We start from the raw sequence: 12,442 nt of genomic DNA, 5'->3' as shown, positions 1-12,442 counted from the left end.
ATATACACGACGGATTTCCACACAGTTTCCACCGACCAAATTCACTCACAAGGCATTGGGTCAGCCTGGATCTTTATAGTAGAAGACACTTGCCGAAGGTCTCGCGCAGTCAAACTGAACTCAAAACCACGAAATTGCAGAGCGAACTACTTAACCACACAGTTATGCTTTTTTTTTTTATTTATTTACCCAAATTTTTTGCATTTGTTTGTTTGTTTTTGTTCTGTTTTGCTCGACGGAGGTGGAAGAGGTCATCCCTGCTAAATAAAGATGATGATCGAAATCTTTGAGCACATGTGTTGCTATCTTATTTCCGTATACACATCTTAGCGCATTCACATTTTGTTTCGTGTGGGATTTTTTTTGTGGAGTGACATTGTTCACATCCAGACTGGATAGAGCGCTATCTGCAGGCATGTCAAAGTCTATGCACACACACACACACACACACACACACACACACACACACACACAGTTAATATGCACATGAACCGGGGTATGTCAAGAACCAGTTTATCAAGATACTTCTGCTACCACCGTCCTCCGCAGCACATTTTCTCATTGAGTGACGCTTAATTTGCTAGTCAGGCGACAGATTGACTTGCCAGGGGCGGCAAAAATACACGAGGTCAGAAATGCAACGGTGATGCTGGGAGACAGATATTTCAACTGCTTCATCTGTGACTGTTCTTGCAGAACGGAAGCTGAACTGAAGAGTCACCTGCGTGCACATGGTCGGGCAAGATGCAATACGGAGGCGAGCTGGCAGAAACGTTAGCACGTCGGCGAAATGCTTAGCGGCATTTCGTCTGCCGTTACGTTCTGAGTTCAAATTCCGCCGAGGTCGACTTTGCCTTTCATCCTTTCGGGGTCGATAAAATAAGTACCAGTTACGCATTGGGGTCGATATAATCGACTAAATCAGGTTGTCTGTCCTTGTTTGTCCCCTCTATGTGTAGCCCCTTGTGGGCAGTAAAAGAAATAAGATGCAACACGGAGATGACACTTGTCTAACAAGAGAGAAACAATCTGCCACGAATGTATAGGCTCAGTGGGTCGGAGCTTGACCCGGTTTCCAAAGTGTATAAGCGACCGAGGATATAGTACTCACACCTGGATGGGACTCGGAGTCTTCGCCGCGTTAACTCCCAGCTGCTTCTGTTGCTACTGCTATTCATTTTCAGCGAAGCAACGTGAGAAGGAATGTTCTGCTAAAAAAACACAACGCGATGCCCTGTCCGGGTGTCGAAACCATGAGCGTAAATCTGTGAGTTGAACACCCTAACCACTTGGCCACACGTAATACTACATCTTAACATACATACACACATATACATACTGAGAGAGACAGACAGATACATACATACATACATACATACATACATACATACATACATACATACATACATACATACATACTTACATATGAATATATATATATATATATAGTTTTTTATTTGTTTCAGTCATTTGATTGTGGCCATGCTGGAGCACCGCCTTTAGTCGAGCAAATCTACCCCAGTACTAATTCCTTGTAAGCCTTGTTCTTATTCAATCGGTATCTTTTGCCAAACCGCTAGATGACGGGGACGTAAACACACCAGCATCGGTTGTCAAGCGATGTTGGGAGGACAAACACACACACACACACACACATATATATATATATATATATATATATATATATATATATATATACGACGGGCTTCTTTCAGTTTCCGTCAACCAAATCCACTCACAAGGCTTTGGTCGGCCCGAGGCTTATAGTAGAAGACACTTGCCCAAGGTGCCACGCAGTGGGACTGAACCTGGAACCATGTGGTTCGTAAGCAAGCTACTTACCACACAGCCACTCCTACGCCTATATGTGTATTCTTCTTATCGACTATGCTAGTTTATATATATACATGCATATATGTATGTAATATAGATATAGATATATATATATATGTCTATGTCTGTGTGTATATAGACACATACACACGCATATGCCCATGAGTGCATGTGTTCAAGTGAACATATGTTATTGAAAATAATGTACAGTGTACGTACCTGTATGTGTGTGTGCGTGTGTGTGTGCGTGTGTGTGTGTGTGTGTGTGTGTGTGTGTGTGTGTGTGTGCGTGTGTGTGTGCGCGCGTGTGTGTGTGTGTGTTTGTTTGTTTCTATTTACATAGGCATGAATGCATGCATCATCAACAATTTATACCGTATTTACAATCAAAAATGTCCTGTTTCCGACCACAGCTGGGGCGACACCGGTTTGTTATATGCAACTTGCACACAAATATTCTTTCTCCGTAACACCGTATACACATACACACATACATAATACATACATACATACATACATACGTGCTTACATACATATGTATATATACACACACACACACGTCGCGTTAAATAAACATTTGCACCAAATCCATTATCCTTTTCTTTCACCTATTATATGCATAGATACACACGTATGTGTATGCATGTATGCATGCTTGTATGCATGTATGCATGCATGTATGTATGTATGTATGTATGTACGTATGCTTGTATGCATGTATATTAATAAAGAGTTACAATGAAGATAAGTTTACAGTAAGGTGGTGCTCCAGCATGGCTGCAGTCAAATGACTGAAACAAGTATAAAAATAAATGAAGAAAAGAAGAAGTGAATAATTACTCAATATTTTTTTATGTATACCACACATTTATTATACTTTTACAAAAAAGAGTGAAAACTGGGACTTCGAAGTTTCGGCCTGCTAGCCTATTACAGCCGACACAACACACACGCACATCGCTCTCTCTCCCTCTGTCTCTTTTCTCTCGCTCTTTCTCTCTCCTCCTTTCTTTATATATATACATATACATATATATATATATATATATATATATATATATATATATATATATATATATATATATATATATATATATATATATATATATATATATATATATATATTATATATATATATATATAGCTATTTAAAAACGAAGCTTTATTAAAAAAGGAAAATGCAAATTGAAAATAGACGTTATTCACTTATTTTAAAGGCCAGAGATAACATGCTCACGTAAAGATTAATCTATATGAATGAGAATGGGATAGCTGCCCGCCACATTTCAGTGTAAACAATTCTGTAATTACTACGATAGTTTGTGGTTTGTCTTTGTGATGTTTATACGTATAACGCAAAATTATACATGCGTGCATTTTATATTTCTACGTGTTTGTGTGAATGCATGTGTTTGCGTATATGTATGTATGTATGTATGTATGTATATGACATAAATCAGTTTTTCTAAATTTATATAACTATGTGTCTTTCATCCTTTCGGGGGGTCGATAAATTAAGTACCATTGAAACATTGGGGTCGATGTAATCAACTATCACCTCCCCCAAAATTTCAAGCTTTGCACCTTTTAGTAGAAAGGATTATTATTATTATCATCCTTATTATTATTATTATTATTATTATTATTATTATTATTATTATTATTATTATTATTATTATTAATTATTATTATTAAATTTATCACTTACTTCCTGCCGTGGTCTTCTGGTATATTCTTCACAGAAGCAGACACAACCACCAGATGAAGTTTTGTATCAGTGGAGTTCTCGCCGCCCGAGCTTACATTAAACCATAGCTGACAATGTATATCCGATGAGATCCAGCGGGCTTTCGCACCGATTATTCTAATGAAAGGTCCAGTCAAATTTTCATAGAATGCTGAAAAAACCCAAGCATCCCTACTTTTTGTCATTAACTGCCATGTTTCGTATTTTCCCTCCGGAATTCCGCGCATATTACCACATTCGCTTTTCGGTAAGTATTTCGCGAGCGTTCGGCGTTGAACACGAGGTTGTTTTTCGTTCTTGTTATTATTGTCAATCTCTACTTTGTTTGAAGCAGTGTTTTTTAAGTTTGTATTAACATTTTGCTGAATATTTCTTAATGTATTATTATTATTATTATTATTATTATTATTATTATTATTATTATTATTATTTTTATTCATATGAATGAACGAATATATATTGTTGTGTCGGATGTATCGCGTCGTTAAACGCCTCCGGGACAGAGTGGATTGATGAAGTACACGGTAAGATGAATCGTTGTTCTTCTTCGTCCGCCGATCATTATAAATGACATTTAACGGTGCAGCAAAAGTTCGAATTATCTTTGATGTGTAATTTTTTCTAACGATTTTTTTCCGTGAAAAGTCATTATTTCTAGTCGAAAAGTGAGAATGTTGGCTGCGGTTGTTGCTGTCTCTTGTGCTTTCACTAACTTCTTTTGAAATGCTTACCCATAGGAAGGAAACTGTAAGTGATAGTAAAAATATCAAAAGGAGACGACGAAAGTAAATCCTCATTATACTTTGGACAGGAATCTATTAATTTGTTTTGTTTTCCTTAGATAAATCTTTGTTTTTCTTTTATTTTTTATTTATTCCTTCCTTTGTTTTTGTTTTGTTTTTTTATCTGTCGGAGGAAATCGATGGCTTGACTGTAGAATAATTTTGCCAAGTGACACAAAGGTACTAAAGAAGTATAAATAAATGTGCCCCAAAACAATTTGGTTTTATGTCCCTTTCCTCTTCAGATTTGTCGTCCGATTGGTAAAAAATACTAATAAATGTTCAGAGATCGAATCCGCTGTGTTCAATAAGAGTACTAAATGTTTACTGTAATTTACAGGGATTACATCTGTGATATGCATTTTTAAATAATAGATTTTTATAGCGCTTAACTTCAGTCGAAAGAACTTTATATTTCTTATACTTTCAACTCTCTTTCTCTCCTTCTCTCCCTCTCCTCTCTCTCTCTGTTTCTCTCAATCTTCCTTTCATATTAACCTCCTGTCCTCATTTTCTCTCTCACTCCACACTTTCTCTCTCTATCTGTCTGTCTTCTACGTCTGTTATGTCATGTTTCATCCGTCCATTCTCTCTCTCTCTCTCTCTCTCCCTCTCTCTCTCTCTCTCTCTCTCTCTCTCTCTCCCTCTCTCTCTCTCTCTCTCTCTCTCTCTTTCTTTCTCTTTTTTCTCACAGTCACTCCCACACACGCTCACACACACACACACACGCACACACACACACACGCACGCACGCACTCACACACACACTCTCACACACACACACACTCACACTCACTCACTGACACTTTGTCTCGGCCTTCTTGAGTTATTTTCACTTCTTTTCCGGCTTGTTGACGATAGAAAGCGAGCTACAACTCCTACTTCACACAGACACGGCAGAGATAGTACAGGTGCAAAAGCAAACACTACCAGAAGCTCTGGGTACAGTGCATACGGTATCCTCCTTGCCGTTAAGATCTTCTTATTGACAGACGATAGCTGTGTTGACGTTAATGATGTTAACATTCCTGTTATAATAGAGGACGACAGACGGAGAAAACGAATTGCACGCTCGTGTATTCCTCACTTCGAACAAAATGAAAAAAATGCTTTCTAAATGATGCGTGTTGACCGCCTCTTAGTATTAACGCCGTTCTCCGCATCTAGATGGAATGTATGTGACTGTTTTTGTATAATCTGTACTAGTGTTTTCGCCTTTGTCTGCATTGTATAATCTGTACTAGTGTTTTCGCCTTTGTCTGCATGGCATGTAGGTGAATATTCTGCGACTGTTTATGTATATAAATGTACAAGACTTAATGCCATTGTCCGCATGTAGATGACTATCTGTATCTGTTTATATACATAATCGTTCGGATGTGAGTCAGAAGCGTTCGCACAAGTGTCTGGGGAGGTCATTTGTTGACATTGATTGGATATCGACCCCTCTAGTGCCGAAGCTAGCCTGGCAGGCACATCTATACACTAAACTGGAAAGGTGTGAAAGCGAATTCTGATACCCTGCAAACGTTACGCTGACTGGAAAAGTGCTGCTCGCTCGCTTTACACACAAGACACACGCGCGAGCTGACACACTGTTGTGTTTCGAGTCAGACTACTGTGATAACCAGCCAATCAAAAGCCGGCTTTCTTGTGACGTAGTCGGGTTGCAATTGAACCCGCTAAAGGTCAGATGTCATTCCCATTTATTCCTCCAGTCTTCGGTTATTTTCATGTTTTTTATTGTTTTTATTTTTTTATTCTTCATTGTTATTCTTGTGTGTGTGTGTGTGTGAGCGTATCCATGTGTCTGAGCGTATCCATGTGTCTGAAAATATCTGTTTTTACATCCGTGTATCTACATATGTGCGTGAGGAACGTTTATCATTCTGGATCTCGTCTAAATCTTTCTCATTCTACGTGTATATATTTACATGCGTGTGTGCTTATATGTATATTTGTCTCTCCGTGTAAGTACATTTGTGTGCAGTTATGCACTGTCGGTCCACGTTTGGCCGAGTGTATTTATATATAATGTATAGTCTATATGTGAATCACAATTCTATTCATAGTAAATTGGCTTCTTTTTTTTTTTTTTTTTTTTACTATATGTGCTTCTTTTTTATTTACTTTTAAGTAACACTTTTAAGTCTTTATTTTTTAATTTGTTTCGACTGCATATTTGTATTTATTCTGAGTTTTACTTTTGTTGCTGATTTATTTATTTAATTTGCTTATTTTATTTATTGTAACGGTTAACTTTCTTTGCAAGCTTCAGATTTCCCTCTGTGAGCAAACAAAAAACATTACATAAATGAATGATAGGGGGTTGACGGTGTTTACAAGTAGTTTTAGCTAAGGATGGACTAACTAATACAGACGACTATTGAGTAAAAAGGCGAGGGGACACAGAGAGGTGGAGGGGGACAAAGATGAGGAGAAGGAAAGAAAGTAAAGAAAGAAGGACAAAGAGGGGACAAGAAAGAAAGATGAGGTCGACAACAACAGAATCGAAGAGCGCGGAAGAATGGGAAGTGAAAGTAGAAGAGGTGGGGGAATGAGAAAATGAGACGTACGACAATATAGGGAGTGCGAAAGGGAGAGGGGAGGGATGAGGGGGAGAGAGAGAGCCACAAAGTGAATAAAAACAAATAGATTCAGTAGACAAAAAGGCAAATAGATAGATAGATAGATAGATAGATAGATAGATAGATAGATAGATTGATTGATTGATATACATATACAAATACATACAAATATACATATATATATATATATATATATATATATATATATTTCATTTTTTCATTTTATCTAGTTTCAGCTCATGAGCTGTGGCCATGCTGGGGCACCGCCATTATATATATATATATATATATATATATAATTCTTCGAAACGCCGGGGTTTTAATGGTGGCAGCTGATGAAGGGGATGTTTCTATGTGGCCTGCTTGTTTGTTGCACCTTGTTTACCATTTTGTCCATGTTCTTTTGCCACGTCATGTACCCAGTTATGTATCTATATGTACATGTGGATGAAGGTATATACATACATGTACATATATATGCATATACTCATATATTGTTTATATATATATATATATATATATATATATATATATATATATCAATGTATGTATGTATATACATATATATAAATACATACAGATACACGTTTATATATAATATACACATATATAAGCATATATATATACATGCATGTGCATATGCATGAATGTGTGTGTGCGTGTGTGTTCGTGTGCGTGTGTGTACATGTGTGTGTGTGTATGTGTGTGTGTGGCGTGTGTGTGTGTGTGTGTGTGTGTGTGTGTGTGTGTGTGTGTGTGTAAGATATTACTGAAAAAGAGAGACAGAGAGACAGGAGAGAGAGAGACAGGAAAAAAGAAAGAGAGAGAGAAAGAGAGAGCCTACCAGAGATGGAAAGAAAAAAAGAAAAAGCAAATGTAAGAGAACGAAAGAAATATTTATAGACGGAGGAGAAAAAAGAATGAGAGAACGAAAGAACGAATGCATTATAAGAAACTCGGGAAGCAATAACAGAAGTGTGAGATGCAGAGATCGATAGAGAGATGGAGAGAGCAAAACAAATAGAGAGAGGGGAGTTGGACAGGAGGCAGAGATAGAGAGATAATATGAGATGCCGGTGGATAAATATAGGCGTTTCAACCAGCTTCGTCTGAAATTCTTTCAGTGATCAATAAAAAGGAATGTTATTTTCAATTTTAATTCCTTGAAAATAAGTCACGGCTCAACAGCTGTCTATTCCTTCTCATCCTACTTGTATCTCGCTCTCTTTTTCTCTTTCTCCCTCTCTCTCCCTCTCTCTCTCTCTCTGTCTCTCTTTTTCTCTACATCTATCTGTCTATCCATCCATCCATCTATCTACCTATCTATCTATCTCTTCTGTCTTTTTCTTCTCCATCTTCCGCTTCAACCTCCATACCGTTTCATAGTACAGCCTTCGTCTTTTACATCATCATCATCTTCTTCATCATCTTCTTCTTCTTCATCTTCTTCTTCCTCTTCTTCTTCTTCTTCTTCTTCTTCTTCTTCTTCTTCTTCTCCTCCTCCTCTCCTCTTCTTCTTCTTCTTCTTCTTCTTCTCCTTCTTCTTCTTCTTCTTATTATTATTATTATTATTATCCGTCTTATTATTATTATTATTATTCGTCTTCTTCTTATTCTTCTTATTCTTATTCTTATTATTATTATTATTATTATTCGTCTTTTTTTTCTTTTTCTTCTTCTCCTCCTCCTCCACTTCCTTCATCTTCATTTGTTTTTGCCTTCATCTTCTTCGTCTTCTTCGTCTTCTTCATCGTTTTCTACGTTCTCTTCACTTTTTCTTCTTCATCTCCTCTTTCTTCCACTCCTTCTTCTCCATCATCATTATCTTTTTCTTCTTCATCTTTTTTCTGCTGGTGCTACTACTACTACTACTACTACTACTACTACTACTACTCGTTCTTCTACTTCGTCTACTTTTTCTCCTCTTCCTCCTCCTCCACCTCCTCCGTTTTCTTATACTTCACCTTCGTCTTCCACTTTTCCTTCTTATCCCCTTATCCTCTTCTTCTCCGTCTCTTGCTCTTCTTACCGTCCTCTTCCTGCTCCTTTCTCTTTGTTCATCCCCTCTTTTTTTCCATCATCATCACCATCATCACCATCAGCAACATCATCGTCACCATCATCATCATCACCACCATCATCTTTGTCGTCGTCGTCGTCGTCGTCGTCGTCGTCGTCGATATCATCAACATCATCATCATCATCATCATCATCATCACCAAAATCATCATCATCATCATCATCATCATTGTCGTCATTGTCATTCTCTTCATCGTTATCACACTACGCTCCTCCCCCCCCCGACACCACCCCAGTTCCCAGCCTGTCACCCTTTATCCCTTCCTTCGGTACCATTTTCTTCCCTTCACACTCTACTAATTCTTTTTTTTTCATTTCATTGTTTGTTATTTGTATCCAATTATCATATTGTTGTTTATTTGTGTTGTTGTTGTTGCTATATGATGAGGTGTCGTTTTTTTTTGTTGATATCTTCTTTTTTTAATTTTTGTATTGCTTTCTCCCTTTTTTTTTTGTAATTTTTATTTATGTATTACTTCATTTATTTGCAGAGTGACAGAAGAGGAATACATTATTGTGCGTACATGTAATTTAAGAGACAGAGATAGATAGATAGATAGATAGATAGATAGATAGATAGATAGATAGATAGATAGATAGATAGATAGATAGATAGATAGATAGATAGGCAGAGAGACAGACGGACGGACCAGCGGACTGGTGGACGGGAGGACAAACGGACAGACGGACGAACACATGGACGGCTTGATGGATGAAGGGTTGGATGGACGGGTAAATGGATCGACAGACATGTATAAATTTATGGATCCATGAGGACGAACAGAATTCAGCGAGACAGAGTAAAAGCTCTAATCCATTGTATATAAATCCAAAAACGCAAACTTAACATGAAAAGTACGATGGAAGCAGTCATCATTCATTTACAGAAGCAATCCTTAGATACATCGTCAGCATTGTAACCTGGAGTTACTGGAAGGCGGCGAGCTGGCAGAAACGTTAGCACGCCGGGCGAAATGCTTAGCGGTATTTCGTCTGCCGTTACGTTCTGAGTTCAAATTCCGTCGAGGTCGACTTTGCCTTTCATCCTTTTAGGGTCGATAAATTAAGTACCAGTTACGCACTGGGGTCGATGTAATCGACTTAATCCCTTTGTCTGTCCTTGTTTGTCCCCTCTATGTTTAGCCCCTTGTAGGCAATAAAGAAATAAGAAACGTTAGCACGCCGGGCGAAATGCTTAGCGGTATTTCGTCCGTCTTTCCGTTCTGAGTTCAAATTCCACCGAGGTCGACTTTGCCTTGCATCCTTTCGGGGTCAATAAATTAAGTACCAGTTGCGTACTGGGGTCAATGTAATCGACTGGCCCCCTCTCCAACCTAGGTCGGATCGCCTGGATGATGTTGTATGTTGTAAGACTCGAAACACCCAGTAACTCCAGGTTCTTTTCTACTCTAGGCACAGGGCCCAAAATTTTGTCCATGTGGCACTCTACAGACTTCATCGATCACCTAGTTTCAGTCAGAACCACCCAGATCAGTGGTTCTCAATCCTTTTGTGCCAATGGACCTACTTTTGTATTTTTATAATTAAATGTTATTAGGAATTGTATAAAATGATTAAAATATTTTGTGTATTGTAGAAGCATAAGCAATTTATTGCACATAAATCTATTATTCCTATAACAGATAAGTTTTTTTTTCTTTGTAATTATTAACTTATTGAATCACAATCTAATTACAGGGAAACAAAGAAACAGAAAAAGAAAAAGGAAAAGGTGGAGTTAAGCAGCTAAATAGTTGGCGGTCAATAAGTCACACACCCCAGAACAAATCGCGTGCTCAGCTGAGGTCCACCGTCGTTACCGCGATGGCGCTGCTGCAGAGAATGGCCAACGACATTCGCTGCAGCAGCCACTCCACCTCGCGAGACTCGTTTCTCAGGGGGACCGCCAGTATCTCGATTTTGCTGAGGAAATCGGTAGTGCGCGGTCCGAGAACAGTTAACGTCGCGACGGCGACCGGCATAAAGTGATGACGGCTGATGAGACTCCCTGTATTTATATGTTACTATAATGACTTTTTCGCCTTGGTTCTGGCTGGCCCAATGCTACCTCCAAACACTCATTTCCAACCCACTCGTCTCTCCTCTTCTTATATTCTCTGTTGTGTCCAACCCCGCTCCCAAACCTTGCACTAATTACTCCACCCAGTCCTTACTTTCCAATACGTTATTACACCTGAATTCCCTTTCTGCTCATGTCTTTCCTACAGTTGTTGAATTGCAAGAATTCCAAAGGAACATTAATGGCATCAGTCTTCTCGATCTGGAAATCTGAGAATCCAAGAAGGTGTGCGAAGGTCATAAGAACTGCCCATTCCCTCCAAACTCGAAGTTTTTTGTTTATGTGAACTTCTGATCAATGCAGCCAAAATGATTAGCCACAGCTAATGGCATCCATTCAAATGTTGTACAGTTGTTTGATAATAAATCACACAACGTTAGAATCTTCCATCGTTGACATCATCGTCGCCATCTTTGTCTTTGCCACCATCATCATTATTGCATCATCATCCTCAACATCGTCATCGTCATAGTCATCGTCGTCGTCGTCATCATACGATAGTGTTTTTGCACACATACACACACACACACACACACATATATATATATATATATATATATATATATATATATATATATATATATATATATATATATACAATCCAAAATTGAACAAGTAAGAAAAAACACTAAAAAGCAACAACGGGAGGACGTGGAACAAGTACAGTGTTATTGGACGCTCAGGAAAGGAAAGAAAAGAAAGAGGATTTCACGTTTCGAGCGGAGCTCTTCGTCAGAAATATAGAAAAATCCAAAGAAGGGAAGACGGAGAAAGAAAATCGCCAACGATACACACGCGGTCACACACACACACACATACACACACACACACACACACACACACACACACACACACATACACACACACACACACACACACACACACACACGTAAATGTCGAGCAATGAGAATGCATGTTCAACGCCGCATTGATGGATAAAATTTCATTATTTGTGTACTGAAGCTACCATTAGTTTCATGTTAAGAAAAATACCATAATATACATATATGTATATATATATGTATGTGTACGGATCTATATACGCACATGCGAAGTCTGATCAAAAAGTATTGGTGTTGTTGCTAGGTACGTAGGATGAAGCCGCTTGGCACAAATTGACCTTGAAGTCTGTCGCGCATACACACAAAGTTATTACGTTCTCGCTCACTTTCATTATTTATAACGGTGCTTGGAAGTAAAGTGTGTAGAGTGCGGTAGTCTCAAAAAGAAGATCAGGTTTTCAACTGCGCAGGATCTGTGTTGAGGAAAACGAAAACTTTTTGAAAATGGTTATAACAGGTGACGAATCGTGTGTCTATAGCTATGACCCTGA

At 38.3% G+C, this 12,442-nt stretch overlaps 1 protein-coding gene and 1 long non-coding RNA gene across 4 annotated transcripts in view; one reads left to right on the top strand and one right to left on the bottom strand.

Annotated features, from left to right (window-relative positions):
- Positions 1–4,377, bottom strand: part of LOC106869484 (beta-1,4-galactosyltransferase galt-1) — a 71,161-nt gene extending 66,784 nt beyond the window's left edge. The window contains exon 1 of the mRNA XM_014915242.3: positions 3,542–4,377. Coding sequence (XP_014770728.1) covers positions 3,542–4,377 — 836 coding nt within the window. The remainder of the gene's footprint in view (positions 1–3,541) is intronic.
- Positions 1–11,505, top strand: part of LOC128248111 (uncharacterized) — a 12,970-nt gene extending 1,465 nt beyond the window's left edge. Inside the window, exons 1-3 of one of the 3 annotated variants that reach the window (XR_008264381.2) lie at positions 630–1,267; positions 3,576–6,050; positions 10,728–11,505. This is a non-coding gene — a long non-coding RNA (uncharacterized LOC128248111). Of the gene's footprint in view, positions 1–629; positions 1,268–3,017; positions 3,125–3,575; positions 6,051–10,727 lie in introns of those variants that run through there. The other 2 variants (XR_016242360.1, XR_016242361.1) reach the window with 2 other exon arrangements.
- The last annotated feature ends 937 nt before the right edge of the window (positions 11,506–12,442 follow it).

The sequence above is a fragment of the Octopus bimaculoides genome, chromosome 6, assembly GCF_046866305.1.
Source record: "Octopus bimaculoides isolate indiv1 chromosome 6, ASM4686630v1, whole genome shotgun sequence".
Classification (NCBI taxonomy): Eukaryota; Metazoa; Mollusca; class Cephalopoda; order Octopoda; family Octopodidae; genus Octopus; species Octopus bimaculoides.
This window is presented reverse-complemented; position numbering and strand designations above follow the sequence as displayed.